The 24,885-nt window shown below is 43.8% G+C and overlaps 1 protein-coding gene across 5 annotated transcripts in view; it reads left to right on the top strand.

Moving 5' to 3' along the window:
* The window catches only part of LRRFIP2 (LRR binding FLII interacting protein 2), a 195,256-nt gene extending 176,560 nt beyond the window's left edge, over positions 1 to 18,696 (top strand). For all 5 annotated transcript variants that reach the window (XM_077269333.1, XM_077269335.1, XM_077269334.1 and 2 more), the window contains 3 exons: positions 5,531 to 5,610; positions 14,674 to 14,778; positions 17,353 to 18,696. In XM_077269333.1, the coding sequence (XP_077125448.1) occupies positions 5,531 to 5,610; positions 14,674 to 14,778; positions 17,353 to 17,463 (296 nt within the window). In that variant the 3' untranslated portion in view covers positions 17,464 to 18,696. The remainder of the gene's footprint in view (positions 1 to 5,530; positions 5,611 to 14,673; positions 14,779 to 17,352) is intronic.
* The last annotated feature ends 6,189 nt before the right edge of the window (positions 18,697 to 24,885 follow it).

Below are 24,885 nucleotides of genomic sequence, written 5' to 3'. Positions count from 1 at the left end.
TCGACACGCCATCCCTTAGTTGTTTTTCCAAATTATCAGTCCAAATCATTAGGGATCTAGAAGTGCATGCGGCAGCTATTGCCGGCCTTAAGCATCCGCCTGCCGACTCCCATGCCCCTTTAAGGAAGGTATCCGCTCTTTTATCAAGAGGATCCTTCAGTGTCCCCATGTCCTCAAAGGGTAAAGCTAATTTTTTTTAGGCCTTGGCTACTGCTACGTCAAGTTTAGGGGCCTTATCCCATGATGTCGAAGCCTCTTCGTCGAAGGGATATTTCCGTTTAACGGATGGTACTGACGATTTTTTTCTCTCTGGCTTTTCCCACTCCCTTTTAATTAAGGCTTGGATGTTTTCATTAATAGGAAATACCCTGCGCTTTTTTTGGCCTAATCCTCCAAACATTATGTCCTGTACGGTCTTGTCAGCCCGGGGATCTAGGACGCCCATGGTCGATCTTACTGCTTTCACAAGCGCATCGACTTCATCTAAAGGAAAGCAGTGGCGACCTCCGCTCTCATTATCTGAGGAAGAGGAGGAGGAATCCCGTCTATCCGAGTCTCCGAAATCCGAGCTAGAGGAATCGGAGTGGGAATAGGGTATGGGTGTTTTTTCCTTAACCCTTTCTCCTTTAAGGGATTTAAATGCTGTCTCTACCTCTAATTTTATTACTGATCGTAATTCAGAGGCGAAGTTAGGGGTTTCCTCACAGAGGACTTGTCCTATACAGGAATCACACAACTTCTTATCCCAGGACTGCGGTAAGGGTTTCTCGCACAGTGGACAGGTTCTGTGTTTACTTTTCCCCGTTCTTTTCCTTGCCTAAAATAAACGAAGAAGAGGGGACCCCATTACACTAGTGAACTTTCACGGAGATCACTCACCCATCTTGCGCAGCCACAGGTACTGGTTCTGGAGGAGGTGTAGGATCCTGTATCAGATCCGTAGGTGGTGGTGTCGGCTGGTTCACAACACTGGAGCCTTTGCTACGCTGTGTAGAATGGCTGCTGGACCAGGTATTGCGAGTGTCGGCGGAGGACCTCTTCCTTTGTACATCCGGCTTACTTTGGCGGTGGCGCTGCTTCTGCGGCTGTAGTGGCTGCGGCGGCTGGAGCTGCTGATCGCTGTCCTCCATAGCTGTGGACGGCATGCACCAATGAACTGCTCCTCGCTCCTCTTTTTAAACCTGGCGCCAACACCAGCCCCCTCCTCCAAGGCTGTGTCACCGGGAAAGCGCTGATCTCCTTTTTTTTTTTTTTTTTTTTTTTTTTCCTTCCTTCTCTTTTGCGCATGCGCGCACTGCCCGGGACCCGGAAATGTAAAGCCACTATATCCGGGGCGGCGGCCATCTTGGTGCACCCTAAGTACTCCATGCACACGCGCCGCCCCGAACCCGGAAGTGCCCATCTGCTTGCTGTCTTTTTGGCGTCCGGGTCCCTGAAGCCCCTACCTCCTATCCGGAGTGGCGGCTGCGCTTCCCCCCGCGCACTCTGCAGACCCATCGGTCCCAGCAGTGGCGGCTTCGGACACCGCACCAGCCGGAACAGGGGCCTCCCCGCTGCCATAACCCGACTGGCCGGCTCTGGGTTCTCAGGTACCGATTCCTAGGAGGTTCCCCGTCAGGGACAGGAAACCAAACTGATGCAGGGGAGAGGTACCGCCCTTTTATCCTATAGGTTTCCTGTCCCTGAAGGGCAGATCCCCTCTGGTAGTGCTGTCATGGGTGAATTTTCTTCCCCTCCTCCAACCCGATTCTTTTCTTCCTGTCCCCCCCGAGGTGGATACGCGGGCTCGGACCTTTTACCAAGCCATCGAGTCTCTCCGCTGAGACGGGGTCATTACCCCGGGCCCAGAGAACGAAAAGTTCCAAGGGTTTTATTCAAACCTGTTCACGGTACCAAAGAAGGATGGTTCAGTCAGACCCATCCTGGACTTAAAGCTTCTAAACAGATTCATCAGAGTCTGGCATTTCAGGATGGAGTCCCTCTGTTCCATCATCTCGATGGAACAAGGGATTTCCTAGCCTCCATCGACATTCGGGATGCCTATCTTCACATCCCAATTTTTCCTCACCAAAGACTTCTTCGCTTTGCGGTTTGCAAGGAACATTTTCAGTTCACAGCCTTGCCCTTCTGCCTCGCCACCGCCCCCAGGGTATTCACAAAGGTCATGGGGGCTGCCATGGCTATTCTACACTATCGGGCTTAGTCGTTCTACCTTATCTAGACGACCTACTGATCAAAGCTCTTTCCAAGCCTGAGAGGAGTGCTTCCGCATTTCTTTGGATACTCTTTCTCAGTTTGGCTGGTTAATCAACCCAAACAAGTCCTCTCCCGTTTCGGCTCAGCAGATTTCCTTCCTGGGCATGATTCTGGACACTTCCCGAGGCTTGGTGATTCTCCCTTAGGACAAGGTCCTAGCCCTTCAACAGGGAGTCCGGGCACTCTGTCATTCATCTCCTTGTTCCATTTGTTTCAGCATAAGGATTCTTAGGAAGATGGTAGCCACAATAGAAGCAATCCCGTTCGCCCAACTCCATCTTTGGTCCCTGCAACACGCACACTTGGATGCATAGGACAAGAGTCCTTTTTCCCTCGATCGTCCATGTCAACTTATCCCTCGGGTCAAGCAGGCACTCCAGTGGTGGACTCTCCGGTCCTCCCTCCTTCAAGGGAAGTCCTTTCTCCTGGTCCATTGTCTGGTGGTCACGACCGACGCCAGTCTCCTCGGCTGGGGAGCTCTTTTTCATCATCACACTACCCAGTTGGTCCCCGCGAGATTCTCATCTTCCCATCAATGTCCTGGAGATCCGAGCGATTTGGCTGTTCCTGCTTCGGTTCCATCGTCTCCGAGCAGGCCGCCCCATCCGTAGAAGGCATTGCGGCTTTGCTACGAGTGCCCCCTTGATGATTGATGTACGCCACAGCTATGTCATTGTCATATGCCATAGCTGTGGCGTACATCAATCATCAAGGGGACACTCGCAGCAAAGCCGCAATGCGCGAGGTGGAACATATCCTTCGCTGGGCCGAAAGGAACCACTCTGTAATATCGGCCATTCACATTCCAGGAGTGAAGAATTGGGCTGCGGATTTCCTCAGCCGTCAGGGCCTGGCCTCGGGAGAGTGGGCTCTCCATCAGGAAATTTTCCAGCATATCTGCCTTCACTGGGGGACTACGGACGTAGACCTGATGGCTTCTTGGTTCAATGCCAAGGTACCCGGGTTTGTGGCTCGATCTCGAGTCCCTAGAGCCATTGGGGTGGACGCGCTGGTCCTCCCCTGGAGTCACTTCCATATGTATCCCCCCTTAACATTGATTCCGAATGTCATCAGGAAGATCAAGGTGGAGGGGGTACCGGTGATTCTCATTGCCCCGGACTGGCCACGCCGAGCGTGGTACGCAGAACTTGTTCAATTGGACATCCCTTGGCGATTTCCAGATCACCCGGATCTGCTTTCTCAGGGTCGGATTTACCACCAGAACTCGGGCCCTGTGTTTGATGGCTTGGCCGTTGAATCCTGGGTTCTGACTCGAGCGGGTTTTCCCCGCAAAGTAGTTTCCACCATGATCAATGCTCGAAAGCCAGTGTCGGTGCGTATCTGTCATCAGATCTGGAAAATCTTCTTCGACTAGTGAAGAAGCAGAGGTCGTTCTCCGCTCAATTTCAACATTCCCACCATTTTGGAATTTCTTCAGTCTGGTCTGGACTTGGGTCTAGCGCCGAGTTCCCTCAAAGGACAGGTCTCGGCCTTGTCCGTCCTGTTCCAGTGCAAGATCACTTCCAAATCCCAGGTGAAAATGTTCTTCCAGGGAGTCTCCCACGTGGTACCTCCCTATAGAGTGCCTCTAGATGTCTGGGACCTTAATTTGGTCCTGGGTGTTTTACAAGAGTCTCCCTTTGAGTGATTGCAGGACTTATCCCTATCTCTCCTCTCATGGAAGGTTGTCTTCCTTGTAGTGATTACTTCGATCAAAAGAGTCTCGGCGTTAGCTGCTCTTTTCTGTCAAGCTCCCTTTCTGGTTTTTCACCGTGACAAGGTGGTCCTCCGACCGTCTCTGTCCTTCCGTCCTAAGGTGTTTTCTTTTCACCTTAACGAGTATATCGTGCTTTCCTCATTTTGTCCTGCTCCGGTTCATGAGTGGAAAGGGCTTTTCATTCTTTAGATCTTGTGAGGGCTCTTAGGAAGTACGGATCTGGGACGGCACCTTTTCGCCAGATGGATGCCCTGTTCATGCTCCTGGTGGGACACCGGAAGGGATTGGCCTCTTCTAATTAGACAATCGCCAGATGGATTCAGTCGCCTATTCAAGAAGCTTACCGTCTCAGAGGCAAGCTGATTCCAGCGGGGATCAAGGCACAGTCCACTTGGTCGGTAGGCGCTTCGTGGGCCATTTGGCATCAAGCATCTGCAGAGCAGGTTTGCAAAGCGGTGACCTGGTCTAGCCTGCACACTTTCTCAAAGCATTATGATGTTCATACTCAGGCATCTGCAGATGCGAGCCTGGGTAGACATATCTTGCAGGCAGCGGTAGCGCATCTTTAGATAGCAGGTGCTGGGAGTTTACTCTGTTATGTTGTTACTTCCCACCCAGGGACTCATTTGGGACGTCCCACAATCCTGTGTCCCCCAATGTGGCGAAGGAAAAATAGGGATTTTGGTGTACTCACCGTAAAATCCTTTTCTCCGAGCCACTCATTGGGGCACACAGCACCCACCCATTTGGCCTGTTGCCTATGATGAGTGTTATAGTTTTGACATGTTGTACCTATGGTTAATTTTTGTTAATCTCCTACTGCATGGTCACTGAACTGGTTCTATCCGGAGCCAGTGGGTAGTGTATACTGCAGAGGAGGAGCTAACCCTTTTTTATATTTACTTAGTGTCAGCCTCCTAGTGGCAGCAGCATACACCCACGGTCCTGTGTCCCCCAATGAGTGGCTCGGAGAAAAGTATTTTACTTTGAGTACACAAAAATCCCTATTTTGTGCAAACCAAAAGACCCTAAGACAAAAGGAGCAGCCAGAGAGGAATAATGTCTTGAGCCTGAAATGGCCTACCCTGCTGGTGGCACTAGTAGAGAATATTTACTTGTCGTCCTCCTGTGAGATCACTATAAACAGCCTGCACATACCAGCAGATGAAGCATTTGGTCGGGCACAGACAATTCCCCAGGATACAGCTGAGTCGTGATTTAAGGTTATCTCTACAGAGCAACATATTGTAAAATACATCTAATTGTGAAAATGCTTTATTTTCCTTTATTTATCTATTAAACAACTCTTTTGTTCATGGAACAACTTTAAGGCATCTCATAAATTCAACTAGTTGATAATTAGAGGTTAACAGATAAACATTGGAGACTGATACGGTATATAGTAACTAATACAATGTAAGCTTACTATTAATGTTTTAGCAGTGTTAAGACTTTTCCTTTTTTAATTGAAGACATATGTTAAGGAAAGCTTGTAATGAGAAGACTATGTTCTTTTTCTGGTTGACACTTCTGCTAATAAGCCTGTTTTGTATATAGGGGATGCCAATAGACAAATTGGTGAATATAAGTTTAAACTATCAAAAGCGGAACAAGATATTACCACTTTAGAACAGAATGTAAGTACTTTTTCTAGCCACTTTCTTTTTGCTTATACTCGCACAGTTGTATAAAGCATTCTACATTTAGTTGAAACATTAATCGGTCACTATTTCTGCTTCCTAATGTTTCCTGGATGCATCTAGTGCTGACTTTTACACAGATGCTGTTTATAGAAAATACAGTTTGGCAGAATTTAGACTGTGTGTAAATAATAAGGTCAAACCGCTCCATATAAGTCCTGTGTATTTAGATACTAATGACAAATGGATGGAAATAGGCATCCTCTATGAGTGGGTGTATACAGTGTGCATCGGCTGTGTTACATACAGTGAAGGAAATAAGTATTTGATCCCTTGCTTATTTTGTAAGTTTGCCCACTGACAGACATGAACAGTCTATAATTTTAAGGGTAGGATAATTTTAACTTTGAGAGATAGAATATCAAAAATAAAATACAGAAAATCATATTGTATAAATTATATAAATGTATTTGCATTTTGCAGTGACAAATATGGTAAGTATTTGGTCCCGCTGGCAAACAAGACTTAATACTTGGTGGCAAAACCCTTGTTGGCAAGCACAGCAGACGTTTTTTGTTGTTGATGATGAGGTTTGCGCACATGTCAGGAGGAATTTTGGTCCACTCCTCTTTGCAGATCTCTAAATCATTAACCCCTTCACCCCCAAGGGTGGTTTGCACGTTAATGACCAGGCCAATTTTTACAATTCTGACCACTGTCCCTTTATGAGGCTATAACTCTGGAACGCTTTGACGGATCTTGGCGATTCTGACATTGTTTTCTCGTGACATATTGTACTTCATGTTAGTGGTAAAATTTATTCGATATAACTTGCGTTTATTTGTGAAAAAAATGGAAATTTGGCGAAAATTTTGAAAATTTTGCAATTTTCCAACTTTGAATTTTTATGCCCTTAAATCACAGACATATGTCACGCAAAATACTTAATAAGTAACATTTCCCACATGTCTACTTTACATCAGTACAATTTTGGAACCAAAATTTTTTTTTTGTGACGGAGTTATAAGGGTTAAAAGTTGACCAGCAATTTCTCATTTTTACAACACCATTTTTTTTTTAGGGACCACATCTCATTTGAAGTCATTTTGAGGGGTCTATATGATAGAAAATACTCAAGTGTGACACCATTCTAAAAACTGCACCCCTCAAGGTGCTCAAAACCACATTCAAGAAGTTTATTAACCCTTCAGGTGTTTCACAGGAATTTTTGGAATGTTTAAATAAAAATGAACATTTAACTTTTTTTCACACACAATTTATTTCAGCTCCAATTTGTTTTATTTTACCAAGGGTAACAGGAGAAAATGGACCCCCAAAGTTGTTGTACAATTTGTCCTGAGTACGCTGATACCCCATATGTGAGGGTAAACCACTGTTTGGGCGTATGGCAGAGCTCGGAAGGAAAGGAGCGCCATTTGACTTTTCAATGCAAAATTGACTGGAATTGAGATGGGACGCCATGTTGCGTTTGGAGAGCCCCTGATGTGCCTAAACACTGAAACCCCCTACAAGTGACACCATTTTGGAAAGTAGACCCCCTAAGGAACTTATCTTGATGTGTGGTGAGCACTTTGACCCACCAAGTGCTTCACAGAAGTTTATAATGCAGAGCCGTAAAAATAAAAAATCATATTTTTTCACAAAAATGATCTTTTCGCCCCCAATTTTTTATTTTCCCAAGGGTAAGAGAAGAAATGGGACCCCAAAAAATGTTGTGCAATTTGTCCTGAGTACGCTGATACCCCATATGTGGGTGTAAACCATTGTTTGGGCGCATGGCAGAGCTTGGAAGGGAAGGAGCGCCATTTGACTTTTCAATGCAAAATTGACTGGAATTGAGATGGGACGCCATGTTGCTTTTGGAGAGCCCCTGATGTGCCTAAACATTGAAACTCCCTACAAGTGACACCATTTTGGAAAGTAGACCCCCTAAGGAACTTATCTAGATGTGTTTTGAGAGCTTTGAACCCCCAAGTGTTTCACTACAGATTATAACGCAGAGCCGTGAAAATAATTTTTATTTTTTTTCTCAAAAATGATTTTTTAGCACCCAGCTTTGTATTTTCACAAGGGTAACAGGATAAATTAGACCCCAAAAGTTGTTGTCCAATTTGTCCTGAGTACGCTGATACCCCATATGTGGGGGGGAACCACTGTTTGGGCGCATGACAGAGCTCGGAAGGGAAGGAGCGCCATTTGGAATGCAGCCTTAAATGGATTGGTCTGCAGGCATCACGTTGCATTTGCAGAGCCCCTGATGTACCCAAACAGTACAAACCCCCCACAAGTGACCCCATATTGGAAACTAGACCTCCCAAGGAACTTATCTAGATATGTTGTGAGAACTTTGAACCCCCAAGTGTTTCACTACAGTTTATAACGCAGAGCCGTGAAAATAAAACATCTTTTTTTTCCCACAAAAATGATTTTTAGCCCCCCAAATTTTTATTTTCCTAAGGATAACAAGAGAACTTGGACCCCAGAAGTTGTTGTTCAATTTGTCCCGAGTACGCTGATAACACATATGTTGGGGTAAACCCCTTTTTGGGCGCACGGGAGAGCTCGGAAGGGAAGGAGCACTGTTTTACTTTTTCAACGCAGAATTGGCTGGAATTGAGATTGGACGCCATGTCGCGCTTGGAGAGCCCCTGATGTGCCTGGACAGTGGAAACTCCCCATTTCTACCTGAAACCCTAACCCAAACACACCCCTAACCCTAATCCCAACGGTAACCCTAACCACACCCCTAGCCCTGACACACCCATAATTCTAATCCCAACCCTAATCCAAACGTAAATGTAATCCAAACCCTAACCCTAACTTTAGCCCCAACCCTAACTTTAGCCCCAACCCTAACTTTACCTCCAACCCTAGCCCTAACCCTACCCCTAACCCTAACCCTAAACGTGACTGAAATACGTGGCACTGAAATACGTGGCACTGAAATACGTGGCACTGAAATACGTGGCACTGAAATACGTGGCACTGAAACACGTGGCACTGAAACACGTGGCACTGAAATACGTGATACGTGGCACTGAAATACGTGGCACTGAAATACGTGGCACTGAAATACGTGGCACTGAAATATGTGATACGTGGCACTGAAATATGTGGCACTGAAATACGTGGCACTGAAATACGTGGCACTGAAATACGTGGCACTTAAATACGTGGCACTGAAATACGTGGCACTTAAATACGTGGCACTGAAACACGTGGCACTGAAATACGTGATACGTGGCACTGAAATACGTGGCACTGAAATACGTGGCACTGAAATACGTGGCACTTAAATACGTGGCACTGAAATATGTGATACGTGGCACTGAAATACGTGGCACTGATATACGTGGCACTGAAATACGTGGCACTGAAATACGTGGCACTGAAATACATGGCACTGAAATACGTGGCACTTAAATACGTGGCACTTAAATACGTGGCACTGAAATATGTGATACGTGGCACTGAAATACGTGGCACTGAAATACGTGGCACTGAAATATGTGATATGTGGCACTTAAATACATGGCACTGAAACACGTGGCACTGAAATACGTGATACGTGGCACTGAAATACGTGGCACTGAAATACGTGGCACTGAAATACGTGGCACTGAAATACGTGCAACTGAAATACGTGCAACTGAAATACGTGCAACTGAAATACGTGGCACTATGACTGTCAGAAAATGTTCATTAAACGGTTAGGGGTGAGGTTAGGGGTAGAGTTAGGGTTAGGGTTTGGATCCCTTTATCACCTTGATGGTGGTGGGTGGCTTTTCAGTGTGTTTTCTGTTTTTTTTTCGAAAAAATGCATGCGTTTTTAACGCAAACGCATGTGCTTAAAAACGCAATAAAATACTGCAGGTTGTATTTCTGAAAATGAACGCATGCAGAAAAAAACCGCATGCGTTTGAAAACGCGACCAAACGCGTACAAAAAAACCGCATGCGTTTTCAATGTTAAATATAGGGAAAAAACGCATGCGTTTTTTTGTGTAAAAAACGCTGCAGACAAAAACGCAAGTGTGAAACCAGCGACGCTTTTTATAGCAAAAAAGTTTTTGCGTCTCCACATTTTGAGACCTATAATTTTTCCACATTTTGCTCCACAGAGTCATGTGAGGTCTTGTTTTTTGCGGGACGAGTTGACGTTTTTATTGGTAACATTTTCGGACACGTGACCGTTTTTGATCGCTTTTTATTCCGATTTTTGTGAGGCAGAATGACCAAAAACCAGCTATTCATGAATTTCTTTTGGGGGAGGCGTTTATACCGTTCCGCGTTTGGTAAAATTGATAAAGCAGTTTTATTCTTCGGGTCAGTACGATTACAGCGATATCTCATTTATATCATTTTTTTATGTTTTGGCGCTTTTATACGATAAAAACTAAAATATAGAAAAAATAATTATTTTGGTATCGCTTTATTCTCAGGACTATAACTTTTTTATTTTTTTACTGATGATGCTGTATGGCGGCTTGTTTTTGGCGGGACAAGATGACGTTTTCAGCGGTACCATGGATATTTATATCAGTCTTTTTGATCGCGTGTTATTCCACTTTTTGTTCGGCGGTATGGTAATAAAGCGTTGTTTTTTGCCTCGTTTTTTTTTTTTTTTCTTACGGTGTTTACTGAAGGGGTTAACTAGTGGGGCAGTTTTATAGGTTGGGTCGTTACGGACGCGGCGATACTAAATATGTGTACTCTTATTGTTTTGTTTTTTTTATTTAGATAAAGAAATGTATTTATGGGAATAATATATATTTTTTTATTATTATTTATTTAGGAATTTTTTTATTTTTTTTTTTACACATGTGGAAAAAATTTTTTTTTACTTTTTTACTTTGTCCCAGGGGGGGACATCACAGATCATTGATCTGGCAGTGTGCACAGCACTCTGCCAGATCGACGATCTGCTGTGCAGGGCTGCAGGCTTACCAAGTGTCTGCTCTGAGCAGACACTCGGTAAGCCACCTCCTTCCCTGCAGGACCCGGATGCCGCGGCCATCTTGGATCCGGGACCTGCAGCCAGGAAGGAGGTAGGAGACCCTCGCAGCCCCCTCCCTGCGCGATGCTTCCCTATACCGCCGGTACACTGCGATCATGTTTGATCGCGGTGTGCCGGGGGTTAATGTGCCGGGGGCGGTCCATGACCGCTCCTGGCACATAGCTGCGATATGCAGCTGACACCCGGCCGCGATCGGCCGCGCTCCCCCCGTGAGCGCCGCTGATCGGTGATGACGTACTATCCCGTCGGCGGTCATACGGGCCCACCCCACCTCGACGGGATAGTACGTCTGATGTCAGGAAGGGGTTAAGATTGAGTCTGTCACTTGGCAACTCGAAGCTTCAGCTCACTCCATAAGTTTTCTATGGTATTAAGGTCTGGAGACTGGCTAGGCCACTCCATGACATTAATGTGCTTCTTTTTGAGCCACTCCTTTGTTGCCTTGGCTGTATATTTTGGGTCATTGTCTTGCTGGAAGACCCAGCCACTGCCCATTTTAATGTCCTGGCGGAGGGAAGGAGGTTGTCACTTTTTGTCATTTTACGGTAAATGGCCTCATCCATTCTCCCATTGATGCGGTGAATTAGTCCTCTGCCCTTAGTAGAGAAACACCCCCAAAACATAATGTTTCCACCGCCATTCTTGACAGTGGGACAGTGTTCTTTGGGTCATAGGCCGCATTTCTCTTCCTCCAAACATGGCGAGTTGAGTTAATGCCAAAGAGCTTAATTTTTGTCTCATCTGACCAGAGCACCTTCTCCCAGTCACTCAGAGTCATCCAGGTGTTCATTGGCAAACTTCAGACGGGTCTGCACATGTGCCTTCCTGAGCAGAGGGACCTTGCAGGCACTGCAGGATTTTAAACCTTTATGGCACAATGTGTTACTAATGATTTTCTTGGTGACTGTGGTCCCAGCTGCCTTGAGATCATTAACAAGCTCTCCACGTGTAGTTTTAGGCTGATCTCGCACCTTTTTCATGGTGAAGGATACCCCACGTGGTGAGATTTTGCATGGTGCCACAGATCTACGTCGATTGACAGTCATTTTGTATTTCTTCCATTTTCTTACTATAGCACCAACAATTCTCTCCTTCTGACCCAGCATCTTACTTATGGTTTTGTAGCCAATTGCAGATTTGTGAAGGTCTACGATCTTGTCCCTGACATCCTTATAAAGATCTTTGGTCTTGCCCATGTTGTGGAGGTTAGAGTCTGACTGATTAGTTGAGTCTGTGGACCAGAGTCTTTTATAAAGGAGACTATGTAAGACAGCTGTCTTTAATGCAGGTAATGAGTTGATTAGGAGCGTCTAACTGGTCTGTAGTACCCGAACTCTTAATGGTTGGTAGTGGATCAAATACTTATATTACTTATAATATTTATACAATGTGATTATCTGGATTTTATTTTTGATACTCTATCTCTCAATGTTAAAATTAACCCACCCCAATTATGGACTGTTCATGTCTTTGTCAACGGGCAAACTTACAAAATTAGCCAGGGATGAAATAATTATTTCCTTCACTGTAGCTGACACCCATATAAATCTGCTGTAATCAGAGGAAGCTCGAATTGATACTGTTTTTCACCTTGTTACTTTGGATCAATAGTAATTGCAGCATGTAAGCAATTAGGCAAAGAGATACATGGTGCTGATGGTTTGTCATTGGAGCCTGAGGCCTAGTAAGGTGCACTATGTCTGCCATGTCAGCACGCTTGCCTGTGGTGTGACTTAATCGACGATTGAATTGAAAAATCTAAAAACATTTACACGAAACACATACTTGGTATAGCTATAAGTATAATTGTCTGAAGCTTTAAAATCTCAATTTATCCTTCTTGGCGAATGTCTTAAGCATAATGAATAAATAGAAACGACAGAATTGCCGTGGTTATACTTATCAGAATATGGTAGCACAAACTGAATTATTTAACTTTTTTTTATTTTTTAAAAGTAGTAACACAAAGAAAGCATTGAAATTCATCATGGCTGAACCCTAAAATGACATTTTCTCAGACGCTTTGTTGGGGAACACACGAACCATAGATTTTATGCAGCCATTTGGAGGTTGACATTAGGAATACATCTTAAAAAAAAAAAAAAAAAAAGCTGAGTCCTCCCCAATAAGCTACACCTCGGCAGCTGACACCCAGCTACTCAGCTTAGCTTAGCGTTGAGTGGGAGGCAGACACAGGGTTAAGCCTCAGATCTGTCTTTACCTTTCATAGGTATCAGAAAGACTGTTAGATGCGCAGTTTGGAAAGCTTTGGGCTCTTCTGATTAGATTGGCCTGAGTAAGATTAGGGAACAACAGTCTTAGGCCATGTGCACACGTATGAAGGGTCCTCTGCGGGTTCTCCCGCGGCGGATTTGATAAATCTGCAGGGCAAAACCGCTTCGGTTATCCCTTCAGATTTATCGCGGTTTGTCTTGCGGTTTCCGCTGCGGGTTTACTCCTGCACTTGTTTTACTATTGATGCTGCATATGCAGCATCAATAGTAATGTTAAAAATAATTTAAAAAAATGGTTATACTCACCCTCCGACGTCCCGATCTCCTCGGCGCTGCACGCGGCGGTCCGGTTCCGAAGATGCTATGCGAGAAGGACCTTCTTGACGTCACAGTCATGTGACCGCGACGTCATCGCAGGTCCTGCTCGCATAGCAACCCTGCGACCGGACGGCCGCATGCAGCGCTGAGAGTCGGGAGGACTTCAGGGGCCATCAGAAGGTGAGTAGATCATTATTTTTTATTTTAATTCTTTTTTTTTTTCAACACAAATATGGTTCCCAGGGCCTGGAGGAGAGTCTCCTCTCCTCCACCCTGGGTACCAACCGCACATGATCCGCTTACTTCCCGCATGGTGGGCATAGCCCCATGCGGGAAGTAAGCGGATCAGTGCATTCCTATGTGTGCAGAATCGCCGCGATTCCGCTCAAAGATGTGACTGCTGCGGATTGTAAACTGCTGCATTCCCGCGCATTTTTTTCCGCAGCATGTGCACAGCGTTTTCGGTTTCCCATAGGTTTACATTGAACTGTAAACTCATGGGAAACTGCTGCGGACCCGCAGCTGCAGAAACGCTGCAGATCCGCAGCAAAATCCGCAACTTGTGCACATACCCTTAGATGTTTCTATCACTCTAGTGAGAAACCTTTGTTTGTAGTGCTCTTATGGCTTATCCCCATGGGATAAGGGATAGCTTGCTGGGAACTCCAGCGATCCTAAAAATGAAGAGTGCTGTACTCTGCTGTTCCTGCCAAACTATTGAAAATGAATAATCGAAGGCCAAGGACATGTTAGCTCCGTTAAAGACGAGCTGCAGAATAACACTTAAGGCAGAAAGGTGTTTTATAATTTCATATAATCATGAAACATTTCTCACACACACTTCCCTTGCAGTTGTGGGCCGGATGTTCGTGTGTGTGTGTGTTTATATCTACATGAGATACTGATTTGGCTCTTATCCTAAGTCATATTACAAGACTCCTTAAAGGGTTGATTGTGACTTGTAGGATCGCTACTTCCAACAGGTGGCGCTATAGAGTTCAAGTCCTCTTTTTCTCAGAAGAGGCAATTTGCATATTACATTTTCCAGAAGAGCATTGCACGGCGAATAAGCCTACTTGCCTTGACAAGCCAGAGCTGGTATGTCACTCTCCACAAGGAGAAACCTTACCCCCTTAGACCTCAGGCCAGTGCCTCTCACCTAGCCAAATTAGTTCTCATGCTTCGCACTGACGAGGGCCAACAGCCCGAAACACCATGTCTGCGAATTGAGATACTGATTTGGCTCTAATCCTAAGTCATATTGCAAGACTCGTTAAAGGGTTGATTTGACTTGTAGGATCGCTACTTCCAATAGGTGGCGCTATAGAGTTAAGTCCTCTTTTTCTCTGAAGAGGCAATTTGCATATATCTACATGTATCATTAATCAATCTGTAACTTCTATACTTAAATGGTAAGTTGATGTTTTTTATGTTTTAAATAGTTTTTATTTTTCTAATCCATATTTTCTAGGTTCTTAGGCTTGAAGGACAAGTGGTGAGATATAAATCATCAGCAGAAAATGCTGAGAAAGTAGAAGATGAACTTAAAGCAGAAAAAAGAAGACTTCAGAGAGAGGTATAAAAAAATACCTAGAGAAGTGGTGGCTTTACGTGGTTGCCTTCCGTCTCAGTTTTATGTGTGTAAACTAATGACAGCCACTTTTAGAAAATACCATTCCAGGAGGTGTTTTTAAAGAGTAGCCATCACCTATATGGGTCTACTCCTTTTATTTAATGAAATGGTGGGCAGCCTCAGATTGGTGATTTCTCTAAATATAGCCTATTAGCAAAACCATCAGAAGTGTTTCAAAGGTCCCCCGAAGGACCCCAACTTTCTAATGTTCTAACCGGTCGGTAACGGCTTAGGCTACTTTCACACTAGCGTCGGTACGGGGCCGTCGCACCGACGCATGCTGTGAAATAAAAGCACAACGGGGGCAGCGGATGCAGTTTTTCAATGCATCCGCTGCCCCATTGTAATGTCCGGGGAGGAGGGGGGCGGGGTTCCGGCCACAAATGCGCGGTCGGAAATGGCGGACACGACGCACAAAAAGAGTTACATGTAACTTTTTTTGTGCCGACGGTCCGTCAAAACACGAAGCATCCGTCGCACGACGTGTGGCCATACGTCACAATGCGTCGCTAATGCAAGCCTATGGTGAAAAAAACGCATCGTGCGGTCAACTTTGCAGGATGCGTTTTTTCTCCAAAACGACGCATTGCGACGTACAGCAAGTGACGCTAGTGTGAAAGTAGCCTTAAATAAGGTACACAGCAACACTAGTTTAGTGGAATGAGCTACAGCTCTGCGTGCCAGGATCCCACAACTCTGATGTTCAGGGGTACATTGAGCATTTTTGAGGAGTTTTGTTACTATATTTAGACAAATCACCAAACTGGGGTTGCCCAACATTTTAAATGAAATAAAAGGGACGTCCTTATAATAACAGTTACAATTAAGTACAATGTGGAGTACAAACAAAACTCTAGTGCTGCAAGAAGTAGCAATGACTTATGAGGAGCGGTGTCAACATATGTTTAACTTTACCCACATTTTGGAGGGCTACTGGCTATAATTTCAGCTGTAAAAGAATGGCTATTAGTTTTGGAGTGTTCATAGCTGTAGAAGAAGAATGGCTACATAAAATGCAAATAAAAGCGGTCTGGATACACATGATGAGAGCATTATACTGCCTCTGTACAAATTCCTGGTTAGACCGCACATGGAGTACTGTGTACAGTTTTGGGCACTTTTGCTCAGGAAGGATATAATGGAACTAGAGCGAGTACAAAGGGGGGCAACAAAATTAATAAAGGGGATGGGGGAAATACAATACCCAGAGAGATTAGCAAAATTATGATTATTTAGTCTAGAAAAAAGACGACTGAGGGGCGATCTAATAACCATGTGTAAGCATATAAGGGGGACAATACAAATATCTCTCCGAGGATCTGTTTATACCAAGGAAGGTGACGGTCACAAGGGGACATTCTCTGCGTCTGGAGGAGAGAAGGTTTTCCCACCAACAAAGAAGAGGATTCTTTACTGTTAGGGCTGTGAGAATCTGGAATTCCTTGCCTGAGAAGGTGGTGATGGCGAACTCAGTCGAGGGGTTCAAGAGAGGCCTGGATGTCTTCCAGGAGCGTAACAATATTGTATCTTACAGTTATTAGGTTCTTTTGAAGGAAGTAGATCTGGGGATTTTTTCTGACGGAATACAGGCTAAACTGCATGGGCAAATGTCTTTTTTCGGCCTTGCTAACTATGTTACTATAAAGCACCAGAATACAATTGGACTTTTGTATGTTGTTAATGTATACCTTTTATACTATCTTTAAGTCTTGAAGACTTTTTAATTGTTGAGATCTTCAACCTTGTTTCTCTTTGGTATTGATTAGCTGGAAAATAAAATTATATAGTTACCTACCATATCACACATGTTGGCATAGATAAAGGGGTGCACAGCCCTCCTGTTTGACGTGGGTGCACAAACAAATTTAGAGGACATGAAGGACTATTATTCCACTTACACTCAGTTTCTAATGAAGGGTCTGATTATACAGAGAGCAGAACATTGTTGTCTCATGGATTGCGTTCGTGATAAAACACTATGATTGAATCATACAAAAGGAGTACCAAGTCCTTTATATTTCCACACATGTTGACACCGCTCCTCAGTAGTCATTGCTACTTCTTGCAGCACTAGAGTTTTGTTTGTACTCCACATTGTATTTAATTGTAACTGTTATTATAAAATATTTTTTATATATTATACACACTTCAAATGACTACTGACCCCCACCAATTGCACAAAACACTGCTCTGAAGCGCACAGCTCTTGTAGTAAGCGCATGGTATAGGCTAAAAGGTAAGTCTGGGGGGGTTCAATGTTCTGGGAGACGTAGTGTATGGACCCATAGACTTACTATTACGCTAGTACACTGCTCTGTGTTCACCCTGCTTACATCTGTGCACTTCAGATTGGTATTTTGTGGGATCAGTATTGTCTCAGGACCCAGCCCCCACCAATCAACAGCTATTTGCAGCATCTATAATATATTAAAAATTGCAATAATGCCAGTTACACTAATGATATGTTTGCTTGAATTTCAAAAATTTCTTTTAATATGGATTTGATTTATTCAACAGCTTCGAACTACTCTGGACAAAATGGAAGAGATGGAGATGACAAATAGCCATTTAGTAAAAAGATTAGAGAAGATGAAGGCCAACCGGAATGCACTTCTGTCCCAGCAGTAAGAGGGTACTACACACCAACGTAATGCACTGCTCCACAAAACAATGCGCCTTCACTTGGCCCTACTATAGACATTCTTCCTAGCACTCCTGGTGCATATTCTGGCTGTGCCTGCCATTTTTGTGACAGCTAAGTGACTTGTCAATTTTTAATTTATGAGAGGAGTGAAGAACTAGTATTAATACGCCTTGATGATTTCTCCTTTTCAGCACACTGATTTTGGTAGATCTCTGAGCTGAGGCGCAATACGCTGGATTCCTGTTTTTTCATAGGATATTATTTTCCCTCACATTGTTATAATCAACTTTACTCACACTCATTACTTTTTGTGGTTTGCTGCTTACCTATGCTGGTGAACTGAAACTACTGCATGAAGAGGAATTTCTGCTATGAACAATGCCTATCCAATACTGTACGGCTGCTGAACCGATTCCACCAGACCCCTTCCCCGGAGAAAGTAGTCATGGATTCATGAATTTAGCTTGCCAAATACATATATGAAAGAGGAAATCTCGCAAGGAGCACCTTCTCCTGAGCAAGTGCCCAGACCAATTTTGAAGTGTCTTAAAGATTTCACTTACAGAACTTAACAGCAGCGGGAAGGGGTTAAAACGCTAAGTGCCTTCCTCACTGTAGTTTCAGTTAATTGCTGATCAAAGCTATCCAGTGGAGTTATGCTAACATTCATTCTTAGGAACCTTACAGTTTTGGGGGTGGGGGGAATTGTGCATTCATTAAACTTTATACATTTTGAACAAAAATACTTTTTGTAAAAATATTTTAATTTGTATACAAATTGTATAACACCAGACAGGGACTGTATATTCTTTTATTGCATGGGTGACGGCATAACTGGTAATAGTATTTTAATGCAATTAATTGGCTAACTAAGAATCAGACCCATACAGTATGTGAGATGTATTTTGTTGTACATTGAAAAATTTATAGTCTGTTGCTCGAGTGTAGTGAAGTTAATAGACTAAACAGATTGCCGGGGACCTATCAGATAGAGACTTTAATGGTAATGTTATTGTTAAAGTTTCTAACTTCATATTTATTTAGGATAAGAATACCAACAATTTCTTTGCAGATGATAAAAAAAGTTAAAGCATGAGAAAAGGGCTAATTTATGACTGCAATTTTATTTTCAAAGAAAGAATATCACAAAAATGTACCCAAATAAAAACGTTCACTTCAAACTGCCCAGTTTACAGTGATCTCATGTTTGTTTCACATTCAGTGTGTAGAAATTATGTTTCCAGTGTCCGACAGCAAAGTGTGTGTAATCTTTTCAGAGTGGGGGAGACAGAGCGTGTCCTGCGTTCCTTGTGGTGACGTCAGAGTAAGAGTGTACACCTCTGTGTGACTTGCCACAAATCCTTCTCCAGCCTCTACAGATTTGTGAGATCGCAAACTACGCCTGTCATCATGAATTTGACGAGTGGCGGTCAACACGCCTGTGTCTCGCCTCAGCTTCATCCATTATGGTGGAACTAGGAGAAACTTGTGTGAAAACGACAAAAGTCTCAAAACTTTGGAGCAACTCTAAGTTGCGCCTAAATTTAGAAACTTTGCAAAGCTTTTACACTAGAATTCTGGCGTGAATGCATCGATGATCCGGGCTGGATGTAGTTTTTGCATTCTTGCCTCCTGTCACACTTTTCACTTCTTTTACATATAATAGCACAGATAAATTGGTAAATGCGTGTTGTGTATCCACTAAATAATAGAAACCTACAAACATCACACAACTGATTTGTCTATAAAAATGTATAATTTTATTAATCACATAATATTAAAGTAAACCAAAATACATCAAGGGAAAAAGGTCCTCAGAAGAGTGCAGTCTGGTGGGGCATTTACATTATAGTACAGCTATTTATGATTATACTAGATGGTAGCCCGATTCTAACGCGTCGGGTACTCTAGAATATGTATGTAGTTTATTTATGAGGATTTTAGAATAATACATTGAATACACAGGATTCGGCCGGCCGCGACCAATTAGCGAAGTGTGGTTCAAATCCCGCAACAATTCGCCGGACTGCGCGTGTTGCTGATTGTTCGCGGCCAGCCACGTAGTATATAACAGCCCACGTAGTATATTGCACAGCCACGTAGTATATTGCACAGCCACATAGTATATAGCACAGCCACGTAGTATATAGCACAGCCCACGGAGTATATAGCACAGCCCACGGAGTATATAGCAGAGCCACGTAGTATATAGCACAGCCCACGGAGTGTATAACAGCCCACATAGCATATAACACAGCCAAGTAGTATATAACAGCCCACGCACGCAGTATATAACACAGGCCACGTAGTGTATAACACAGGCCACGTAGTGTATAACACAGGCCACGTAGTATATAGCACAGCCATGTAGTATATAGCACAGCTCACGTAGTGTATTGCACAGGCCACGTAGTATATTGCACTGGCCACGTAGTATATTGCACTGGCCACGTAGTACATTGCACAGCCCACGTAGTAGATTGCACAGCCCACGTAGTAGATTGCACAGCCCACGTAGTAGATTGCACAGCCCACGTAGTAGATTGCACAGCCCACGTAGTAGATTGCACAGCCCACGTAGTAGATTGCACAGCCCACGCAGTATATTGCACAGCCCACGCAGTATATTGCACAGCCCACGCAGTATATTGCACAGCCCACGTAGTATATAGCAATGTGGGCATCATATCCCTGTTAAAAAAAAAAAAAAAAAAAGAATTAAAATAAAAAAGTTATATACTCACCTTCCGTTGGCCCCCGGATCCAGGCAAAGCGGTTACCGATGCTCCTCGCCCGCTCCGGTCTCGAGTGCATTGCGGTCTCGCGAGATGATGACGTAGCGGTCTCGCGAGACCGCTACGTCATCATCTCGTGAGATCGTAATGCATGGAGTGGTCACCTGAGCGTCGCGAGGAGCGGGGAAGGCCTGTTCTCGATCCAAGGGGCCGACGGACGGTGAGTATACAACGATTTTTTATTTTTTTTATTATTTTAACATTAGATCTTTTTACTATTGATGCTGCATAGGCAACATCAATAGTAAAAAGTTGGTCACACAGGGTTAATAGCAGCTTTAACGGAGTGCGTTACACCGCGGCATAACGCGGTCCGTTAGCGCTGCCATTAACCCTGTGTGAGCGGTGACTGGAGGGGAGTATGGAGCGGGCACTGACTGCGGGGAGGAAGGAGTGGCAATTTTGCTGCCAGACTGTGCCCGTCGCTGATTGGTCGTAGCTGTTTTACCGCAACCAATCAGCGACTTGGATTTCCATGACAGACAGAGGCCACGACCATTGAATATCCGTGACAGACAGACAGACAGAAGGACAGACGGAAGTGACCCTTAGACAATTATATAGTAGACTGTATGGTAATAGCCACACAAGACTGCACTCTTTTTGAGTCCCTTGATATTTAGTTGATTTTAAGATCATGTGATTAATAAAATTATATAATTTTATCGATAAATCAGTTGTCATGTTTATAAGATAATATTCTCTTATAAAGTGTTAACTTGCTTCCATACCCGTGTTCTTTTCAGACTGCATCCTGAATTTCTGATTTCCTTTCACTCTGATTCTTTTTCTTCTATGCTCTGCTTTATTTCTGGACATATTGGACTAGTATAATGTGAGCACCATAAGCCGTTTTAACATGTGGGAGACAAGGGCAGCAAGACCATGCTTTTATGCAAATTTTACGTGAAAGGACAGAATTGTTTTAAGGGAGGTGTTCTAAACTAAAAGTGATTATAAAATTAAATAGACATTTAGTATGACAATCTAGCCACTTTTCTAATTTAGTTAATTTAACCCCTTCATGACCCAGCCTATTTTGGCCTTAATGACCTGGCCGTTTTTTGCAATTCTGACCAGTGTCCCTTTATGAGGTAATAACTCAGGAACGCTTCAACGGATCCTAGCGATTCTGAGATTGTTTTTTCGTGACATATTGGGCTTCATGTTAGAGGTAAATTTAGGTCGATAATTTCTGAGTTTATTTGTGAAAAAAACGGAAATTTGGCGAAAATTTAGAAAATTTCGCAATTTTCACATTTTGAATTTTTATTCTGTTAAACCAGAGAGTTATGTGACACAAAATAGTTAATAAATAACATTTCCCACATGTCTACTTTACATCAGCACAATTTTGGAAACAAATTTTTTTTTTGCTAGGAAGTTATAAGGGTTAAAATTTGACCAGTGATTTCTCATTTTTACAACAAAATTTACAAAACCATTTTTTTTAGGGACCACCTCACATTTGAAGTCATTTTGAGGGTTCTATATGGCTGAAAATACCCAAAAGTGACACCATTCTAAAAACTGCACCCCTCAAGGTGCTCAAAACCACATTCAAGAAGTTTATTAACCCTTCAGGTGTTTCACAGCAGCAGAAGCAACATGGAAGTAAAAAATGAACATTTAACTTTTTAGTCACAAAAATGATCTTTTAGCAACAATTTTTTTATTTTCCCAAGGGTAAAAGGAGAAACTGGACCACGAACGTTGTTGTCCAATTTGTCCTGAGTATGCTGATACCTCATATGTGGAGGTAAACCACTGTTTGGGCGCATGGCAGGGCTCAGAAGGGAAGGAGCGCCATTTGACTTTTTGAATGAAAAATTGGCTCCAATCTTTAGCGGACACCATGTCGCGTTTGGAGAGCCCCCGTGTGCCTAAACATTGGAGCTCCCCCACAAGTGACCCCATTTTGGAAACTAGACCCCCCAAGGAACTTATCTAGATGCATAGTGAGCACTTTAAAACCCCAGGTGCTTCACAAATTGATCCGTAAAAATGAAAAAGTACTTTTTTTTCCCCAAAAAATTATTTTAGCCTCAATTTTTTCATTTTCACATGGGCAACAGGATAAAATGGATCCTAAAATTTGTTGGACAATTTCTCCTGAGTACACCGATACCTCACATGTGGGGGTAAACCACTGTTTGGGCACATGGTAAGGCTCGGAAGGGAAGGATCGCCATTTGACTTTTGGAATGAAAAATTATCTCCATCGCTAGCGGACACCATGTCACGTTTGGAGAGCCCCTGTGTGCCTAAACATTGGAGCTCCCCCACAAGTGACCCCATTTTGGAAACTAGACCCCCCAAGGAACTTATCTAGAAGCATAGTGAGCACTTTAAACCCTCAGGTGCTTCACAAATTGATCCGTAAAAATGAAAAAGTACTTTTTTTTTCACACAAAATTTCCTTTAGCCTCAATTTTTTCATTTTCACATGTGCAACAGGATAAAATGGATCCTAAAATTTGTTGGGCAATTTCTCCTGAGTACGCCGATACCTCATATGTGGGGGTAAACCACTGTTTGGGTGCACGGCAAGGCTCGGAGGCGCGCCATTTGACTTTTTGAATGGAAAATTAGCTCCAATCGTTAGCGGACACCATGTCGCATTTGGAGAGCCCCTGTGTGCCTAAACATTGGAGCTCCCCTACAAGTGACCCCATTTTGGAAACTAGACCCCCCAAGGAACTTATCTAGATGCATAGTGAGCACTTAAAACCCCCAGGTGCTTCACAGAAGTTTACAACGCAGAGCTGTGAAAATAAAAAATAATTTTTCTTTCCTCAAAAATGATTTTTGGCCCGGAATTTTTTATTTTCCCAAGGGTAATAGGAGAAATTGGACCCCAAATGTTGTTGTCCAGTTTGTCCTGAGTACGATGATACCCCATATGTGGGGGTAAACCACTGTTTGGGCGCACGGCAGGGCTCGGAAGGGAAGGCACGCCATTTGGCTTTTTGAATGGAAAATTAGGTCCAATCATTAGCGGACACCATGTCGCGTTTGGAGAGCCCCTGTGTGCCTAAACATTGCAGCTTTCCCACAAGTGACCCCATTTTGGAAACTAGACCTCCCAAGGAACTAATCTAGATGTGTGGTGAGCACTTTGAACCCCCAAGTGCTTCACAGAAGTTTACAACGCAGAGCCGTGAAAATCAAAAATCATTTTTCTTTCCTCAAAAAAGATGTTTTAGCAAGCAATTTTTTATTTTCACAAGAATAACAGGAGAAATTGGACCCCAATATTTGTTTCCCAGTTTGTTGTGCGTACGCTGGTACCCCATATGTGGGGGTAAACCGCTGTTTGGGCGCACGTCAGGGCTCAGAAGGGAAGTAGTGACATTTGAAATGCAGACTTTGATGGAATGGTCTGCGGGCATCACGTTGCATTTGCAGAGCCCCTGATGTGCCTAAACAGTAGAAACACCCCACAAGTGACCCCATTTTGGAAACTAGACCCCCCAAGGAACTTATCTAGATGTGTGGTGAGCACGTTCAACCCCCAAGTGCTTCACAGAAGTTTACAACGCAGAGCCGTGAAAATAAAAAATAATTTTTCTTTCCTCAAAAAAGATGTTTTAGCAAGCAATTTTTTATTTTCACAAGGGTAACAGGAGAAATTGGACCCCAATATTTGTTTCCCAGTTTGTTGTGAGTACGCTGATACCCCATATGTGGGGGTAAACCACTGTTTGGGCGCACGTCAGGGCTCGGAAGGGAAGTAGTGACATTTGAAATGCAGACTTTGATGGAATGGTCTGCGGCCGTCACGTTGCATTTGCAGAGCCCCTGATGTGCCTAAACAGTAGAAACACCCCACAAGTGACCCCATTTTGGAAACTAGACGCCCCAAGGAACTTATCTAGATGTGTGGTGAGCACTTTGAACCCCCAAGTGCTTCACAGAAGTTTATAACGCAGAGCTGTGAAAATAAAAAATAATTGTTCTTTCCTCAAAAATTATGTTTTAGCAAGTATTTTTTTATTTTTGCAAGGGTAACAGGGGAAATTGGACCCCAACAGTTGTTGCCCAGTTTGTCCTGAGTACGCTGGTACCCCATATGTGGGGGTAAACCACTGTTTGGGCGCACGTCGGGGCTTGGAAGGGAGGGAGCACCATTTGACTTTTTGAACGCAAGATTGGCTGGAATCAATGGTGGTGCCATGTTGCGTTTGGAGACCCCTGATGTGCCCAAACAGTGGAAACCCCTCAATTCTAACTTCAACACTAACCCCAACACACCCCTAACCCTAATCCCAACTGTAGCCCTAACCCTAATCACAACCCTAACCCCAACACACCCCTAACCACAACCCTAACCCCAACACACCCGTAACCCTAATCCCAACCCTAACCCTAATCCCAACCCTAACCACAACTGTAACCCCAACACACTCCTAACCCTATCCGTAACCCTAACCACAAGCCTAATCTTAACCCTATTTCCAACCCTAGCCCTAATTCCAACCCTAACTCTAATTCCAACCCTAACCCTAAGGCTATGTGTCCACGTTGCGGATTCGTGTGAGATTTTTCCGCACGATTTTTGAAAAATCTGCAGGTAAAAGGCACTGCGTTTTACCTGCAGATTTACAGCGG

This window comes from Ranitomeya variabilis, chromosome 6, assembly GCF_051348905.1.
Source record: "Ranitomeya variabilis isolate aRanVar5 chromosome 6, aRanVar5.hap1, whole genome shotgun sequence".
Classification (NCBI taxonomy): domain Eukaryota; kingdom Metazoa; phylum Chordata; class Amphibia; order Anura; family Dendrobatidae; genus Ranitomeya; species Ranitomeya variabilis.
The sequence above is the reverse complement of the archived record's forward strand: the minus strand, read 5'-3'. Positions and strand labels throughout refer to the sequence as shown.